The 20,627-nt window shown below is 37.5% G+C and overlaps 1 protein-coding gene across 1 annotated transcript in view; it reads right to left on the reverse strand.

The window, feature by feature from the left end:
• The window catches only part of LOC150080675 (ankyrin repeat and SAM domain-containing protein 6-like), a 270,192-nt gene extending 257,276 nt beyond the window's left edge, over positions 1-12,916 (reverse strand). Inside the window, exons 1-2 of the mRNA XM_090380780.1 lie at positions 12,799-12,916; positions 5,478-5,705 (exon numbers count right to left, since the gene is read on the reverse strand). Coding sequence (XP_090236906.1) covers positions 5,478-5,705; positions 12,799-12,916 — 346 coding nt within the window. The remainder of the gene's footprint in view (positions 1-5,477; positions 5,706-12,798) is intronic.
• Between the last annotated feature and the right edge of the window lie 7,711 nt (positions 12,917-20,627).

Below are 20,627 nucleotides of genomic sequence, written 5' to 3' on the forward strand. Positions count from 1 at the left end.
ACCATGCTGTGTCCGAGCTATAACTGAAGTCTTGTCGAGATGATCCTGCAGTGCTTTTTTAACCAGTGCCTCCATTAATTTTCTTGGAACAGAAGTTAAACTCACAGGTCTATAATTACTTGTGTCGTCCTTTGATCCTCCTTTGTGAATTCGGGTCACATTTACACATCTCCAGTCTGTGGGTACCTCCCCTGAGTCCAAGGAAGCTCTCATAATTAGGGCTAAGGGTTTGCTTACTTCCTTTGCTACCTCCTTTAATATAACTGGATAGATCCCATCCACCCCAGGTGCTTTTCTTGTGTTTATCTTCAACAATTTCTCCTCCACTTTACTCTCAGTTATTACAAGATTCTCTAGCTTACTGCCAGATTTGAATACACCACGCTGAATAACTCCTCATGTGTGAATGTCGAAGCAAAATATTCATTTAGTTTGTTAGCTACATGAGCAGGATCATCAACAGTTGACCCATCGATATCAAGTGGACCAATCTGATTCATCCCCTTCCTTCTAGAGTTTACATAAGTAAAGAACTCTTTGCTGTTTTTCTTTGCATCCCTTGCCAAAGATTTCTCGTAATCTGCCTTTGCCTGCCTAACTCCTTTGTAACTTGGTTACAGATCAAATGGTATCTATCCTGGGCTTCTGTGTCACGTGCTAATTTATATGTATCCCATGCATTTTTCTTCTCTGTCATATCTCATTACTTCATTTGACATCTATTTAGGCCTAATCCCTGAACAATATTTCTTAGTTGGTATGTAAAGCCTAGTAGCTTCCAAAATAAGTTCTTTGAATGTTTCCCATTTTGAATTTGCTGTTTGTAACATCTTCAGTTGGTCCCACTGCACAGAATTTAAATACTGTCTCAGACCATCGTAGTCGCCTTGACGAAAGCAATCACCCTTCCCTTTACCCCTGATGGTAGTTACCTCTTTGAGCAAATCCCATTTCAGCACACTGTGATCGCTGCCACCTAGTGGTTCCTTTATCTGCAGATTCTTAATACATGAAGAATCACTACTGATAATCAAATCAAGAGTACTACTCCCTCTAGTTGCCTCCCGAACATGCTGATGTAGAAAACAATCATCCAATAAATCCACAAAAGCCTTGCTAGTGTGTGAGTGACCAACCCACAAATTCTAGTCAATATCTGGGAAATTAAAATCCCCCATTATAAGACTCTCTGATGTACTGTCCCACTCTATTTCCCTGTACAGTTTCCTATTATACTCATCAGAGTCATTAGGCCTATAGCACACTCCTGCTCTCAATTTTGATCTCCGAATGCTTATGTCACACCAAACTGACTCGACACTGCACTGTCCAGCGATGTCGACTGGCTTCACTTCCTTGGATTTTATGTGTTTCTTAACTAATAGCATAACCCCTCTCCCTCCCTTATTAATCAGTCCAAACTAGAGTTTGAACTGGCTAAAAGTAGAAAACTTGCTTCTTGCCCTAATGGTAGCCGAGAATTCTGGTCTCTTGCCAAAGCTATTGGCCGCAACTTTTGCCCATCTCTGCTCCCACCTCTGTCCAAACCAGATGGTTCTGTTGTCACTTTAGCCAAGGATAAAGCTAACCTGCAACATCCCATTTTTCTTCCAACTCATGTATTAATGATCTTGGTAAAACAGCTCCCACCATTCCCAACATGCTCCATTCAATACCTCCTGTGGTCTTCCATCAAAAGGATGTCAGAAGGATTTTGACGAATCTTGATGCTAAGAAAGCTCCAGGTCCCGATGGTATTTCTCCACTTGTTCTCAAAACCTGTGCTCCTGAACTTACTCCTATTCTTTGCCGCTTTTTTCACTTTCTTATTCCAAAGGTATTTTTCCTTCTGCTTGGAAATTTGCTCATATCCAGCCAGTTCCTAAAAAGGGTGACAAATCCCTCCGATCCAACTGTCGTCCCATTGCAATTACTTCTACTCTTTCTAAAGTAATGGAGAAATCAATTAACCTCCAACTCTTAAACTACCTAGAAAACATTTGTCTGATCAACGATCGCCAGTATGGATTCTGTCAGTGTCGATCCACTTGTGATATTCTGACTTATGTTACCCATTTATGGACTAATTCAATGGAAAGGTTCGGTGAAACCCAAGTAGTTGTTCTTGACATCTCAAAGGCTTTCGATCGTGTTTGGTATAAAGATCTTCTAAACAAGCTTCCATCTTATGGTTTGCCAACTGTTTTTAGTAATTGGTTATCCAGTTTTCTCTCTGCTCGCTCACTGAGGGTGATGGTAGATGGCTGTCTGTATTCTAACTTCTCCACTAATGGTGGTGTTCCCGAAGGTTCAGTTCTTTTCCTCTTGTATATTAATGACCTTCTTCCATTGACTAGAAATCCTATCCATAGTTTTGGCAATGATAGCACATTGCATTCCACTTTCCATTTTGAGAAACCTAGCCCTGCTCAATCAGCTTCAACTTCTCGAATATCTGCTACCAATTCCTTAAATGCCGATCTTCATGTAATTCTCCAGTGGGGCAAAGACAACATAGTTGATTTCAACCCTTCTAAAACTCAGTCTTGTCTTATATCTCGCAAAAAGGATTCTTCTGCCCCTATGCTTATCTTTAGTGACACTCCGATTTCTAGGCAAAATGATATATCTCTTTTGGGGATTACCCTTATTTCTAATCTCTCTTGGCATAAGCACATTACAAATATTGCTTCCTCTGCATCTAAAAAACTTGGTTTTCTCTTTCGCTCTCGGCGTTACTTTTTTTCCAAACAGCTGCTCATTCTGTATAAATCGCAAATCTGCCCTGCCATGGAATATTGTTTCCACATCTGGGGTGGTGCCCCCAAAACATCTCTCATGCTTCTTGATTCCATTCAGAAGAGGGCAGTTAGGTTAATTAATGATGATTCATCTCTAACAAGAGTCTCTCCACTCGCTGTCTCATAGACGTACTGTTTCTGCTGCATGCCTCTTCTACAGATACTTCCATGGGCACTGTTCTTCTGAATTGGCTTCTATAATTCCCGCTCTCTCTTTCAAAACAGTCGAAACACGTGTCGCCACCAACCAACGTCCATTTACTGTCCAACTTCAAACTCACAGAACCAACTTTTCATCTTCCTCATTTATTCATTCAACTGCCGTTTTCTGGAACAACCTTCCTTCATACGTATTTCCTGAAAATTACAGTCTGCAGAAGTTCAAGTCCAATGTCAACAAATATCTTCTTTCGTCTTCTCAACCTCCAACCCAAGCATGGTACTAAGTAGTATAGGTTCTAATACCTCTCGTGTTTGGGGTTTACATAAAAAAGAAAAAAAAAAAAATTTTACAAATATTGATATCAACATAGACTGTATTGAGCATTAGAGCTCTGGTTCATACTATATAAAAGATGTAAACACACCTTTCTAAATATCTTTATAAACCTAACCAGTTCTACACATCAATTTCAAATATTTTCTCACATTTTTTCTAGCATATGCAGTTTTTAGTAATATGACTACTGATGATATCATAAGTTAAAATTATTTCATTACAAAACAAAAGATTGGTTACAATTACATTTTTATCACTTTTACTGTTTAAATGCAATACACTTTACGCGCATAGTTAAAATAATGTGGTATACTATTGTAAAAAAGATAAGTACAATTTAAAAATCTCGCGTGGATGATTTCTTTTGGTGCATTTTGTAGAGAATGTCACATTACAACAACCAGCAGTAGCCTGTTGACATACATTCATTCCAGAAACCTAGGCAGAAATTTTCCATTGACTTTTTTCTTTTTTTTTTTTCTAGTTGTTGGTGCATCAGCTTCTGTGGCTATAATGCACCTACCAAAGTTTTTGCATTTTACTCTGATCCAAGCCTGAGGTGGGATTCGAACCCGCAACCTTTGAGTTGCCAAGCAGGCACTTTACCCACCTGGCTAGCCCGGTCAGCTCCACTGACTTAATGTCTTGATGAAATCATTCCCCCCACCCCTGCTCATCACTCACTGTACCAAAGTTTTGGGAAAGAAGTCTAAATGCAAATGCAAGAAATAAAGTTTCAGTGCCATACAACATCCCTTTTCTTTATATACATAAAGCAGTTTCTGAACTCCACCTTGGTATGTGAGAGACCTGGTTACCCAAAAAAAGTATCTACAAAAAATCATTTGAAAGCTTGCCAAGCTTTTAGTTCTTTTTTCAAAGCCTTCATCCTGCAAAAGCTCTATGATTTGAGGCCTCATAGATTCCTTCTTTCACTTTCATGGCACTGATTGCTGGAAATTTCTCCCTTAAGCTCCTAGTAGGATTTCAATGAATTCAATTAAAGTTTTGAACTCAATTACTAATACAGTATCAAGTTAACAAAATTTTGATACTGTATGAAATAACATCCAAAATAAAATTTCTAAAAGAAACAGCTTGATGGAACATATGTACAAAATTAAGCCACCAGTTCTTTGATTTTTCAATCCTTTTATTTTAAAAAGATGTTCAATTCCAATTTCCCATGCAAGATATATAAATGCATTTATTCCTCTCATACTTTTAAATTCATATGTATTGGTAATTTCAGTCTTTACTGTACATTAAAAAAGATTAAATCAAGATTGAACTTGCTCTTCTGTTTCCAACACAGATGTTTTATCTTTTTCACAATGTAGTATGTATATATACCCTTTGTCATGAGTAAATTGCATTCACTTTAAAACATTTTAAAGATACCTTTGAATTTCCAAACTAAGGAAGTAACCATTCAAAATTTTAAACATTGCTATCCTTCAGTTTTCTCTTCCTGCTATCTGCTCACTGTTTCCTTTTTTAAAAAAAGTCCCCTTTTTATAACATATTTATCTCTTCTATGAGGCATCTTTAGCAATCACAGATTATTCCAACATAGCCAGCACTGTGTGCAAGAAATAAGAGAGAAATAAATTTTTTACCTTTTATTTTTAATGGTCAGTATATAATCTTACTTTCTTGCATCATTTTGCCAATACTAATAATAACATGCATTTTTGCTTATGGCTTTCCATTTGTTTATAACATTTATTTGTTCATAACTATTTGTTTATAACAAAGATCACTGTGATTTACTAACATTAAGTATATGCAGATACATATTTATAAACACAGAGTCAGTTACTTTAAATATTTTATATGTATAATTATTTACAATATGAATTTGTATAAGTCCTAATTCATAGTAAGAGTTTTACATGATCAATCTTTTAGCAAAACTGACTTAAAAGTTCATCAAAGTTAGAGATAGAAAAAATACAATAAACTTTTACATTGTTACACCAATTTTCAATGACATTTTTATAATATGACATGAGATGACATGACAAAAAAAAAAAAAAATGCCATTACTGCAGTAAGAGAAAAAACAGCTGAAAAACAAAATACAAGGATAAGTAAGAAATGATATGGTGGTATGAAGGAGGAAATGAGTGGTAAAATGAATATATAAGCAGAGATAGGTTTTTAAATATACATACCTAATTTATTAAATGAATTTACCCTAGCTCTTTTCTGTAGAAGTGCATGAACTACAGCAATATGGCCATACCTAGCAGCATGCATGAGTGGTGTCCACCCATAATTATTAGGAAGATCAACATTTGCATCTAATGAAAGCAAAATCTGAACCACCTTTTCATGACCACAAGCAGCAGCAGCTTGAAGTGCTGTTACTCCCTCTGAGTCTTGGCTATTCACAGGGACACCTTCAAAAAATTACAAAAAAGTAATTTTAAAACTGAAATATGTAAATAAATTCATATTCAAATTTAATGTAATATATAATTACATTTTACCCTCTTTTCCTATTATTTTGTTCCTTGAATAAAGCAAAAACTATCTTGTAACTTATACAGGGTGTCTCATAAATATTGGTACAAACCTTTAGGGGAGGTAGGTAACATCTAAAGGAATGTGAATCGCATAGGAACCTATAACCAGAAACGTCACCCTAAGTCGGTACATGGCGCTGTTCATCAGTTCGCGAGAGGGAAAATTTCTGGTTTACTCATTCAAGCAGTAGTCGTCGCATGAAGATCATGCATCGATATACAAACTGTGAGCTGGCAGATGTGTGCCTAGTGTATGGATTAGCAGAGGGCAATGGACGAGCCGCTCAATGAATTTATGAAGAATGCTTCCCAGACAGACATGTACCAGACCACCGTTTGTTTGCACGTGTACATCAAAATTTGTGTGATTATGGGTCATTTAGCGGTAACAGAAGTAGTGCAGGCAGACCACGTTCAACGCGAACTCCCGCCATGGAAGAAAGTGTGTTGAATGCCGTCCAGAATAATCCTACTACCAGTGCACATGCCGTTGCCTCTGCCTTAGGAGTGTCTCGTTGCACTGTACAGCGTGTCTGGCACAATGATTTCTTCCATCCCTTTCATCTCCAAAGGGTTCAGTTACTGCTACCCCAAAACCATCCTGCACGTGTGGCTTTTGCGCAATGGTTTCTCCAAGAAAGTGTTCAAGACTTGAATTTTCCAGCCTATGTTTTGTTCACGGATGAGGCTTATTTCACTCGGGAAGGCTTATTCAATCAGCATAATGCTCATGTGTGGGCTCACGACAACCCACACAGTGTGCGCCCCCATGCGGCCCAACATCACTTCGCAATAAATGTGTGGGCAGGTATGGTCAGTGACTGCTTAGTTGGCCCATACCTGTTACGATCCCGCATGAACTCCGCTAAATATCGGATCTTTCTTGAACAAGTTCTACCAGGGTTACTTGACGATGTTCCAGCAAATGAGAGAAGCAGCATTTGGTTTCAACATGACGGGGCGCCTGCCCATTATGGAAGGTTTGTTCGTGACCATTTGAACAGGCGTTTTGGATGTCGATGGATTGGCTGTGGTGGACCCGTTGCCTGGCCCCCACGCTCACCTGATTTATCGAGCCTTGATTTCTTTCTGTGGGGGGCCCTTAAATCTATCGTGTATGAATTGCCTGTGGAGACGGAAATGGATCTCGGGGCGAGACTCGTCTGTGCTGCTGCTACTGTCAAAGAAACTCCAGGTGTGTTCGACTGTGTCCGCCAATCCATGCTGCGTCGGTGTCACGGATGCATCGTGTCTCATGGTGGAACCTTTGAGCATCTGTTGTAACATCATTAAATGCATCCATCTCATACTCCATTGTTAATATTATGTCAAATAAATGTTTGCCACTAATCACTGTCTTGTATCATTTCTGCTTCTTGTGCCTCTGCTACTACTTTCCCGTGAAGTTTCCGGTTATGGGTTCCTATGCAATTCACATTCCTTTAGATGTTACCTACCACCCCTAAACGTTTGTACCAATATTTTTGAGACACCCTGTATATATCAGATCACAAGCTGGTCTGAAGAAAACCAGAGAATCATAGTCAGCAAGTAAATCACAACATGATATGTTTCCTTTTTAACCTTTCGAGTAGTGAATTTTCCTAAAGTGTGCATGCATGCACACATGCACAATGAGGCAGTGAGTTTTCTGCTAAGGATCAGAACTCACTCCAGCTCTGTGGAGTGAGTTTGTTCATGGAATTTTGAAGTTGCTTGAAAATTAAAAATTTGTATATAAATGCTTTTAAATATTAAATTGTTCTTATTCTGACTTCACTGCCAAATACCAGAAAAAAATTATTATCAAAAATCAAATCAGAATATTTTTTTAATTGTAAAAAAAAAAAAAAAAAAAATTATAAAACAATTATATTTATAACTTAGTTCATTTTCATCAACTTCTGGATCTGAATTCCAGAAAATATCTTCAATTTCATTTCAAAAATTATGTATGTTTAAAAAACAGATAGAACTATGTATATGGTTAGTTGGAAACACATAAGGGATAGCAGATTTACTGCTGAAAGGGTTAATAAACTACTATAATGCCTATTAAAATATATATTACTGGAACTATAAAAATTTTTAATCAGGTCAAAATATCTTTAAATTTTAAACATTTTTAGAATATCGAAGTAAATGCAATCTGATGCATTTCTTTTTCATTCTGCTATTGGCTACTAGCTGAAAATTTTCAGTCTAAATCCACCCTCTGACTTACTCTGTAATTCCAATGGTACTAATAAAAAAGTTAAAAAAATAATAATAAATAAACTCAAAGAATAAAATTATGAGAGTGCATTTAGTGCACAGCAACTGGACTGAAAATGATGAAAATGTATACTCTTTAGTGAGAAGACGTATAAGATGTCTATGACGTATATGCTATAAGATGTCTATAGCATATATTATATCGTATCATAACATTTGAGGCCAGGATTAGGTAACAAGTTGAACATTGACCTATGAAACTGTCAAACAAAATGTTCAGCATTTATCACATTAAAAATATGACCAGATTGCTCTAACAGTTGGAACTGTGACATTCCCAGGGAGTCACAGTTCTGCTGCATCAATGCCAAATATGTAAGGATAATTCATGTGATCCATGGAACTACTAATGATGCAAAGTTGACAAGTTTCCTTTCAGAATGTACAATGGGAGCAACAGAAAGGATTTTGAAGGGGAAAAGGGGGGGTTATATATCTGATTTCTTTTCTATTTCCTTAATAACTAAAAGCTAGCTGAATGTAAAAAAATCATATCCTGACTGAGAAAAATTCAGTATACTAGTGCAAGGAGTATAATACACAAAACTGATGAATATGAGGTACTAGTTAAGTCATCAGAAATGTACACTATAGGAATATCGAAAACATGGCATCACTTATATATACAAAATGTGGAATTTAAATATGAGTACAGGGGTGTACAGAAAGGATAAACAGAATAAGAGGGAAATGAGAAGAGTTATGTTCTGGGTTAAAAAGAAGCACACAATCTAAAGCAGTGCAAGCAGCTGATCAGTTGATTTGGGTGGCCAATACAATCCTGAGTTAGTCTGGTGAGACTTAGGCACTGGGAAAACAAAATGAAAGTAAAAATATGTTATATGCCAAATGAATGCAAAGAGTATAATGAAAACTAAACAGACAAATAGGATGGGTCAGTAAATCAGATTATTTTATAATGGACAGTTTTAACTTCCCAGATATTTACTGGAACTTATGGGGTAGTCGCTCATTAACCATGTTTAGTAGTCACACTACTGTGACTTATTTAGATTTAGTCACACATTGTCAAAATAATTAATTGTAAATGCCTCTCACTTAGCAACCATGCCAATCTTAACAAGAACATTTTTTTTATTCGATGACTGACTTCTACAGCAACAGCATGTTAAAAAAGAAAGAAGAGAAAGAAATAATCTTGATATGAGCAGTGACTCCTCATACATTGAAATTTCCAGATAAAAGAATCACTAGGTAGAAGAGATCAAAGTTTATTGATGTGGGATCACTTAAAGATAGAACTACTGTCAAGGGTGAAGGCAAGAGACCACTGAAGTCACATTTGTAAAAGTGACTACAATGGTCTCAGAAAGTTTTTAAATTCTCTTCAATAAGATTCAACTCATGATGTTACCAACTAAAAATTCTAAATGAGAAATATTCAGGGTAACTGCAGAAACTAATAACACTTTTTATAACAAGTAACAGATACTGTTCAAAGTTTAGACCTAAATGGATAACAGATGAACTGATGAGACTAGTGGCAGAGAAGAAATATACGTGAGATGCTTACAGATTATCAGGGGGCACAAAACCTACAGTAAACCAAAACTAATCAGCATTCAAGTCATTCATCACCTCTAGTGTTAATATAAGCAAAGAAAAGTAGCAAAGAGTTCTTTGCTTATGTTAACAGTAGGAAGAAAAAGATGAATCACATTAGTCCAGTGGATATGAATGGTATAACTGTTTAATGGTCCTGTTCAGGTTGCTGGCAAACTAAATAAATATTTTGCAACTACATTTACACATAAAAAAGTTTTCAAGGATGAAAATGCCAGAAGTATATCACATTGTTGAAACTAAGAGTAAATAAGTCAGCTGAGACCGATGGGATCTATCCAATTATATTAAAGGAAGCATAAAAAGTGGTTAGCAAAATGTTAGCGATAATTATGAGAGCATCCTTAGACTCAAGAGAGGTCCCTATAGACTGGAGATGTATAAATGTCTCTTTTCCTAATCACAAAGTAGGATCAAAAGACGAAGTGAGTAATTACAGACCTGTAAGCTTGACTTCTGTTTCAGGAAAAATAATTAAGTCAGTGGTTCAAAAAGTAATATAGTTATACTACAGTCACAGCATGGGGAATCTTTAACTGGCTACTATGATGTAATAACAAAGGGATTGGATGCAAAAAAAAAAAAATGCCATTGTAACCAAGTCGAACTTGGTTATAACGAGCACGGGAATAGCAAGATCACAGCTGTAACAAGCAAAACGCCATAATGATTTTAATTTATGCATATTCCCATACAATCGCTCACTGTTATAATGAGCGTACTAAATGGATATACCAAACAAATTTTGGTAACTATGCAAACAGTCTTAATTGCTCAGGTAGTAAAAAAAACCCAATTCTTGGAATAGATAAAAATGAAAAGGGCGACTTAGCTTTATGACCACCTGCATCAGATGAGCAGCCGGTTTATGACCTTGTCCTCCAGGGATGGGGGTTATACAACAGTGCATTGGCGTTCCGCTTGTTGCATTTTGGAAACAGGACTTCTAAGAACATTGTATGCATTTCAGGACTTCTACGAACGTTGTATACATTTTAGGACTTCTAGGAACGTTTTATACATTTTGGGACTTCCAGGAACGTTGTATATATTTTGGGACTTCTAGAACTTTGTATGCAGATCACTTTATCATTTTAAAGTAAAATCAGTTAGAAATGAACCTTTCCTTTGGAAACATGTTTACTAACAAAAGAAAATCCCTCGTTTCACGAAAAAGTCAAAATTATTCGTGAGTTACAATGTGACGCAAAAAATGTTGAAGTGTGTAAAATGTTTTCTTTGTCCTTTTCAACAGTATCAACACTGTGGAAGAATAAACGTGTTTACATATCGGCACTGGAAAAGAACATAACCGAAAAAAAAATTTAGAAAGTGCAAGGTTACAAACATTGATGAAGCATTGCTTCAATGGTTCACCACACAAAGAAGCCACCAAGAAGTGCTGGATTTTCAATAGACAGTCTGATCTTGACGACTCAAGTGGAAAAATTTGTTAAACAATTTGAATGAGACAATTTTGTTGTAACAACGGTTGGCTGGATCGATTTAAAAACTGACATAACATTATTTATGCAAAAATTAGTGAGAATCTCGACCTGCAGTCCAGTAATGGTAAATGATTGACCAAACAGATTGACCGTGTTTGGATAGAAATCACGAAAGATTTCAATGATGAAGACATCTACAGCAGTTGTGCTACTGAAACAGGATCTAGAAAACTTGGGCAGATGGGCTGAGAAGTGGCAACTGAAGTTTAACATTGACAATTGCAAACTACTGCATATGGGTAGAAGTAATCCCAGAGAAACGTACCAACTGTGTGGTACTACACTTAGGGAGGTGGAAAATGAAAAACACCTGAGAGCGATTGTGCAGTTAAATATGTTTTCTGAGCAGTGCAGACAGGCTGTCAGAGCAGGTCATGGTATTGTCAATGATATACAGGAATTCTGCTAGTAGGGAAAAGGAGGTGATTATCCCTTTGTATAAAGCAATGGTCAGCACACGTCTTGAGTACTGCATACAGGTCTGGAGGCCTCAATTTAGGAATGATGCAGAGTTGCTTGAGCGTGTACAGAGAAGGGCAACGAGACTGGTGAGGAGAACGAAGGGGTTCTCTTACCAAGAAAGGCTTAAGTTCTGCAAATTGCAGCAGCTGAAGACTAGGCACCTGCGAGGTGATCTGATTGAGGTATATAAGGCCTTGAATGGGTTAGGCATGCTGAATTCTGATAGGATTCTTCCATTTGCTCATATTACGAACCTAAGGGTGCATAAATTCAAAATGAGGAAAGGCAGTTATAGAATAGATGTGCAGAAATTTGCCCTTAGCCAGCGGGTGGTTAATTTCTGGAACAAACTTCCATCTGTCGTTGTGGAAGTTGATAGCTTAAATAAATTCAAGGAGGAACTGGACAAACTTTTAGAGGGAATGGTTGTGTGAAATTGTTTGTTTTTGGCTGATGCTACGTAAGCTCATACGCTTGCTTTCTTGCATCACATGCCTCTATTACTACTAACAATCCTGATGAAACAGGACTTTTTTTTTTTATAATTTGACACCTGACAATATTTTTAAATTCAAAGGGGAAAAATGTGTTGGTGGAAAAAAATCAAAGGCTCGCTTGATGGTGCCCATATGTGCAAATATGACAGGAACTGATAAAAAAAAAATTGTTTGTTATTGGAAAATCGTTAAAACTTCGGTGTTTTAAAAAAATGTAAGGAAACTTCCTGTGGATTACACTGCAAACAAGAAATGATTGGAATAAGGAGCTATTCAAAAAGAAGAAAAATATTTTATTTTTAGTTGACAACTGTCCTGCACATCCCCAGATTCAAAATTTGTCCAACATTAAGCTGGTGTTTCTGCCTCTCAATGCAACATCAATTTTACAACCAATGGACATAGGTATAATCAAGAGTTTGAAAGGATTTTATAAAAGATTTCTAGTTCTACACCTGATCAGTCAAAGAGAACAGAAACTTACTGAGTCTAAATCGATATTGGATGCTATAAATTTATTGAATGATGCGTGGAACAACGTTACTTCAACAACCATATTGAATTGCTTCAAGAAATCAAAATTAAATTCAAATGAAATTTCAATGGTGGATGAAGAAGATGGAAATGAAGAAAACAACTTACCATTATGTGAATGGTTGCTATGTAGCAATGTTGTAGGTTTTAATACAGATAACATCGATGAATTTGTACAAGTCAATGACAACTTATTAACTAGTGGTCTTCCTACAGAGAGTGACATTGTAGATGCTGTGCTCAACGAAGACGATAATGATGATGGTAAAGACAATGATGATATGATGACAATTGAAAGTGAATCAAAATCAGTGCCGACAATTTCACAAGCTCAAGGTGGAATGGACACATTAGTCAATTTTTTTGAAGGAACTGAGGCAAGTAATGAGACTTTTAACATATTGGGAAACTTAAGAAATATCAAAGCGAAATCTTTAAAACAAACATCAATTTTACGATTCATAAATAAAGACTAATTGAAATCGTGTTTATTATTAAATAGTACTGTTTTTAATTACAGAGAAATAAATTGTGCTTAGTATTAAGTGCATTGTAGTTTATGCAAACATATTAATACAAATAATATGTAGGTACAGTCAGTCCTCATATAACACAATAGTTGTGTTCCCAGAAACTCTCGTGCAATATAAACAACAGGCCCTATGGGAAAAATAGGGTTAGGTGCCGACCACCTAAGATTTTACACACATTTGTATTCAAAACATTACCAAACACAATAAATAATCATAATAAAACACTTACACAGTTGAAAAATGTAAAATTAATAATTTAATCATTTAAATTTAGATTTGTACCTTAAAAATAAATGAAGACAGCTTGAGGGAAAGGGCTTAAGAAAGGGTTGAAGCAGCGGAATTATGGGGAAGTGGCGGCAGGTTGTCATCATTATTGGAACTGGGAGATGGAGGAGATGCCGATGAGGACTTGGGACGAAGTGTGGTCACGCCAGAACTACAGGGCTGTGGCTCATTTTCTGTCTCTTTCTTGGGTGTTTTCATAAAAAAAGACATCTAGTTTCTGTTGTTTTGCAATCTTCCTTCTTTCACAAAGCAGCTGCTTATATGGCTCCAAAGCAGATCGAATTATATGAAGTGCTCTTCTGCATTATAATCGTTATCTTCTAGTCATTGCAAACTTTTCTTTAAATGAATTTAAATGAATTTTTTCAGCTTGAGGGAAAGGGCTTAAGAAAGGGTTGAAGCAGCGGAATTATGGGGAAGTGGCGGCAGGTTGTCATCATTATTGGAACTGGGAGATGGAGGAGATGCCGATGAGGACTTGGGACGAAGTGTGGTCACGCCAGAACTACAGGGCTGTGGCTCATTTTCTGTCTCTTTCTTGGGTGTTTTCATAAAAAAAGACATCTAGTTTCTGTTGTTTTGCAATCTTCCTTCTTTCACAAAGCAGCTGCTTATATGGCTCCAAAGCAGATCGAATTATATGAAGTGCTCTTCTGCATTATAATCGTTATCTTCTAGTCATTGCAAACTTTTCTTTAAATGAATTTAAAACTGAAGATAACTCTGAAGTAGAAAGCTGTTTTATGGTGGCGTTCAGGCATTCAATTTCATCGTCTTCCTCATCTTCCACTTGCCCTCTAGCAACAAGTTGTTACAGTTCTTCAGTTGAAAGTTCAGACTGAAGCAACTTCTTATTCAGACTGAAGCAACTCTTCTAAATCTTCTTCCTCCAATTCCTCAAAGCCAACCTATTTTGCGAAAGACCAACACAATGTGCTTTTAATTTAGGAAGCTCGTTTACAAGATCAAAGCCTTTAAAATTATGAATAAAATCTGGTAAAAGAGGCCACCAAACACCATGTAAGCATTCTTTTGTCACTTCGTTCCAAGCCTCCGCAATTATGTAAATTGCATTCTTTATGTTGAATCGTTTCCAGAAGTCTTTAACTGTTGGTGCATTTTTCCAAGCGTATTTTCTATAAAGAAGTGTTTAAAATTTCTAAAGTCTGTTACTTTCAAAGTTATTTATTTTCTGGTTCTTTTTAAACAAAGAAGGAAGCCTCCTACAAGAAAGGAAAAAAACCTTTCTTTTGTATATATATAACTAACTCCTTAACACACTAACCACTAACTTCTTATCGCTTGGTCACTGGTGGCACCGCTCCTGCCTCCACGTGGCAGGGCCGGTAACCTGCTCCTTTTAGCCCCGGTAACCTCGGGGCTAAAAGGAGCAGAAATGGAAACCAATGAATTTCCTCATCTAGAGCCCAAGGGCGTTCAATGTGAAAACCACAAAACGGACCATGACTTTTCTACCTCGAAGAGAATGAAAAAAGACGCTGGCAGACAGGAATCACCAGCCTTCCTGATTATCCATTCTCTGTCGGCACAACCTGTTAGTAAGCTTTGCCTTTCATCATTCAACAATGCCTGGAATATGCAGCAGCATCACCAAAAATGGTGAAACGTCTCCAATCAGGGGACTTACTAATAGAGGCTTCTCTCCCAAGACACTCCGAACAATTATTAAGACTCACTACTTTAAGCGGAATTCCAATTCAAGTCACTCCACACAACACTCTGAATTCGTCAAAGGGAGTGAACACTGAGTGGGATCTATTGAACGTTTCTGAAGAAGAAATAGTCCAGGAAATGAAGGAACAAAATGTAACACAAGCAAAAAGAATCATGATATGAAAAGATGGTACCTTAGTCCCAACACGCAACATTATTCTAACATTCAATACACCGAATCTACCAGCTTCAGTCAAAGCAGGTTACTTAAATTGTCGTGTTTAACCCTTTATCCCAAATCCCCCAAGATGCTACAAATGCCAGAAATTTGGTCACTCCCAGACAGCATGCTGTGGAGTTTCAATATGTCCAAATTGTGGCTCTACATCTCATACCCAGTCAGAATGCAAGGCACAAACTCTGCAGTGCCCTAATTGCAGGGGCAACCAGCATACTCTAAAGAATGTGATCTCTGGAAGGTAGGGAAGAAAATTCAAAAATTTCAAGAAGCTAGAAAACAAATTAAATTAATCATGCCAAAAAGCTCTTATGCCTCGGCTATCCTCTCTCACCAATCAGGAGCATGTCAGACAGAAGTGTCACTCTCTCCAGATAAATTGATCGCAGACTGGGCTCGATCAGTTCTATCGACCCAGCTTACATCAAAGCCAAAGACAGAAGATCAAAGTATCAATACACCTCTCGCAATTCCAACCCAAAACATAACCCACAGTAAAGTAACAGAAAAACTGCAAAAATCAGATCCTGTTGAGGTTAATCAACCACCCTCAACAAGGATGGATACTGATGATATGATCACTCAAGATCATCTCAAATTACATGCAGATGGTGAAATGGAAGATAACAATGATTCAGCACGCCCCAACTTTCCCCGAAAAGAAAAATTTCAACTAGATCGTAACAAATAACCCACTTATAAAAAGCAGCCAGATTCATCTCCCTCTTACAAATCCAAATAATGGAACATATTATCCAATGGAACTGTAGAGGCCTTCGCAGTGACATCGATGATATCCATGAATTAATTCACCAATATAGATCTCTTGCAATGTGCTTGCAGGAAACGAATTTGACACCTCAGATCTCAATTGCAATCAAAAATTATACTATGTTCAGACAAGACAGAGCTGGCACTAACAGTGCTCACAGAGGAGTAGCAATACTCATGGATTCAAGCACCCCCTCCAGATGTATCCCTTTACAAACTGCCTTAGAAGCCGTGGCCACTTGTGTCGTAAATGGTATTACTCTGACAATGGTTTCAATCTATCTTCTGACAAATCATGAATATACCATTCAGCAAATCGAAGATCTTGTTTTCAGTTACCATCTCCATTTCTTACTAGGAGACTTGAATGCCCACCATCCACTATGGGGTTCCCCTATCTCAGACAGACGAGGGAAGCTTATTGAAATGTTGATCGACAGACAGAATTTAACCTTACTAAATACTGGCTCTCCTATGTATATCCATCTCCCTACAGGTTCAACATCTGCAATAGACTTTTCCATTTGTTCCCCAATCCTCTTTCCAAATACAGATTGGGTAACTCTGAGTGATCCTTATAGCAGCGACCATTATCCAATAATCTGCAAAATTCAAACATCCTGTTCCTTCCCAACAGAAAATCCAATTAAATGGAAATTTTCAAAGGCTGACTGGACAAAATACAGAATGCCCATATCATTTGACAACTATATCATTCAGTCCTATTCCAACAACAGAGTTACTGAGCACATCACAAATCAAATTCTGACAGCTGCAGCTGCTGCCATTTCTCAATACTACGTAAGAAATAGACGAAAAATAAATTACTAGTGGAATGAAGCAAAAGAGCAAAAGCTCGTTATATTAGACGTAAAACAAAAAAAAGAAAATTTTTTCTTTTAAACAGTAAATTTCCTCCTTTATCCACCCCACTACTGAACTGGAATGGGCAGGAGCTTTCTACTCCTATAGAAATATCAAATTCACTGGGGATCGTATTTTCTCAGTTGTCCTCTTCTATCGCCTATGATTACACATTTCAAAAACTTAAAAACAGTTACAGAGAAATCCAGACTAAATTTCACTGACAATTCTGCTTTACCTTATAATAAACCATTTACCATGCTTGAGCTGCAGCAATCCCTTACCAACTCAAGAAACAGTGCTCCTGGTCCTGATGGGATATATTATGTAATGCTCCAAAATTTGGATCAAAGATCACTCTCCTTGCTGCTCATATTTTTCAATCGAATTTTTTCCCGAACATACCTTCCCAAGTTCCTGGCACCATCTTATGTACTAGCAATTGCAAAACCCGGTAAAGATCATTCTGTTCCGCAAAATTACAGGCCGATATCCCTTACCAGCTGTCTCAGCAAAACCCTCGAGAAAATGTTAAATCGCCATCTCACTTGGTTCCTTGAGTCCCAAAACTTGATTAACAACCAATTTGGATTCCGGAAAAACCGATCTTCATTGGATCTCATGATCAAAACCGAGACAAACATTAGAAATGCTTTCATCAAGAAGGAACATCTCGTCATGGTCTGTCTTGAAGATGAGAAAGCCTTTGACACTACATGGCATTTCGGCATCTTAAAAGATCTATATTCTCTTGGCCCGAGAAGTAATTTACCATACTTTATCCAAAATTTTCTACAACAAAGATCCTTTCAAGTTCGTTACCGGGGTCCTCTCTAAGATCTTTACCCAAGAAGAAGGAATTCCACAAGAGTCTGTTCTCAGTGCCACTTTGTTTGCAATGAGAATGAACCACATAATTGAACTCATTCCGAAAACTGTGGATTCGTACCTTTTCGCAGACCATCTCTCAATTTCCTGTCATTCTCAAAACATGCATTATGTTGAACGCCAACTGCAAATATCAAGCAATTGCATCCTGACATGGATGACACAAAATGGTTATAGACTATCCAATCAGAAATCTACTGCGATTCACTTCTGTACCAGATGCAATATGCATCCTGAACCCGAGCTCCACTTGAATAACCATCCTCTTCCCATAGCTAATAGTATTCGTCTACTAGGATTATTTTCCGACAGTAAGTTAAACTTCCCAAAGCACATTGAATATCTCCGGACTACTTGTCAAAAAAAACTGAACATAGAGCCTTATCAGGTCTTATCAGTTACAGCATGGAGAGCAGATCGTTACAGCCTGCTTCACTTATACAGAACCATAATTAGATCATGCCTGGACAATGGCGTGCTGTTTTCGATTCTGCTAGGGAGAGTGTTTTATCTTGCCACAACCCTATTCAACATTCAGCTCTTAGAACAGGACTAGGTGGGTTCAGAACATCTCCAGTGCAAAGTTTGTATGTTGAAGCCCATGAACCTCCTCTAAATATCAGGAGAAAGATGTTGCTGTTGAACTATGCAACCAAGATCCAAAGCCAGGTGACCCATCCTAAATGGTCAATACTTTATGATCCACAGTATATGACCTTCTACAGAAACAAACCACAGACAGTTCGGCCTGCTGGTATTAGGCTAAAGCATCTAGCAGAAGATTGAGATATACACTTCAATAAAATCTTGCAAGATCCTATAGATCCCGACCCCCCATGGTCTGTCATCATGCCATCTTGTGACAATTATTTTCACCAGTGGGGGGAAACACTCTCTATCAGACTTTACCATTCAACAGCTACACACATTGAGCATACTCAACATTATCCGGACTTCACTAAAATATATACAGATGGATCGAAGTCTGAGAGTGGATCGGGTGCAGCAGTGGTACTCCCTGATACTACCATTTCTCTATCTCTTCCAACAGAGTGTAGTAGCTACATGACTGAATTATATGCCATAAAGCTTGCATTAGAAAATATTTTCCATATGTCAATTCAAAAGAGCATAATATACACAGACTCACAAGATTCCGTATTAGCATTGCAAAACAATTCCCCACCTACTCACCCGTTATTAAAGCTCAACAGAACACAGTTGACACGTCTCAGAGAGCATCAGCAAAAGGCCCAGGACAAACTGGAATACCAGGAAATGAAATTGCAGATAATGCTGCAAAAAATCCATCCAGCTCAGCCCCAACGAATTCCCTAGTACCATTCACAGATTATAAAATGTATAAACAAAGTATATGTAAAAGTCAATGAACTCTTCAGTGGCAAGCACAATTTCATAATAAACTACTTCAAATAAAACCTTTACCAAAATTGTGGGATTCTAGCCTCATTGCAAACAGACAAGAAGAAGTAATTCTAGCCAGAGCCAGAATCGGCTATACTCATTTAACTCACCTGTTCCTTTTGTCAGGGAATGACCCTCCTCAGTGTAACCATTTTCATACACCACTCACAGTCAAACACATACTTCTGGAATGTACTCTATATAATAATCTCGACTAGTGTCATTCAGTTCTCTGTCAAATTTATAGGAACCTTTGTCACTTAGCCATATCATAGGCGAAAAATCAAATCTCACAGAATTCTTCTCCTTCCTAAAACAAATAGGATTGTATAGCCGTTTTTAACTGCTTCTAAATCAACAAACGCAGGCAGTATGCACCACTTTTATAAATGCAATATGACCTAAGTAGCCATTTCACTTAAAACCCCATCAACAGCAATGTTTTCACCCTCTGTTTCTGCTATCAGCATCTTAAATGTGCGTCTTGTGTAATAGTGCTTAAAAGCAGCAATTACTCCTTGGTCAAGTGGCTGGATAAGAGATGTTGTGTTCGGTGATAAAAACAGGATTTTAATGTTTTGTGACAGTTCAGCAAGGATTAGAGGGTGACTTGGTGCATTGTCCAAAATAATTAAAATCTTAAAATCCAAATTTTTCTTTTTGCAGTAGCTTCGAAACACATGTAGTAGAAGGTCAGTGAAGATCTGCCCTGTCATTCACCCTCTTCTGCTGTTTCTAAAGTAAACACCAGGGTAGTCCTCACGATCCCTTTTAACACTCGTGGATTGGCTGCATGATAAACAACAACAGGCTTCAGTTTCAAGGACGCCACTTGCATTTGCTCCTAACATAATGGTCAGTCTATCCTTAGCAGTCTTGAAGCCTGGAGCACGTGCTTCCTCTCTTGAGATATATGTGCAATACAGTCCGGTTTCATCAAAGTTGAAAATTTGGTCCAGTGTAGGTTTTTAGGTTTTTCAGTATCAGCGGAAATGCCTTTGCTGCTGCTTCATCTGCACTCGCAGCTTCACCTGATAAGTTCACATTATGGAAAGCATGATGTTTCCTGAAATTATTGAACCAGCCACTACTGGCAGTAAAGGGAGGCACTTCTTGAGGGTTTTCAGCTTTATTTCTGAGGTCTTCAAATATTGCCAATGCCTTTGCTTTTATCGTAAGCAAACTTGTTTCTGATCTCTTCTTTGTTTGATCTTCTATCCAAACGGATAAAAGACGTTCCATCTCTTCCAATTCTT

This window comes from Mastigoproctus giganteus, chromosome 9 (assembly GCF_048544385.1).
Source record: "Mastigoproctus giganteus isolate SK-2022 chromosome 9, ASM4854438v1, whole genome shotgun sequence".
Classification (NCBI taxonomy): domain Eukaryota; kingdom Metazoa; phylum Arthropoda; class Arachnida; order Uropygi; family Thelyphonidae; genus Mastigoproctus; species Mastigoproctus giganteus.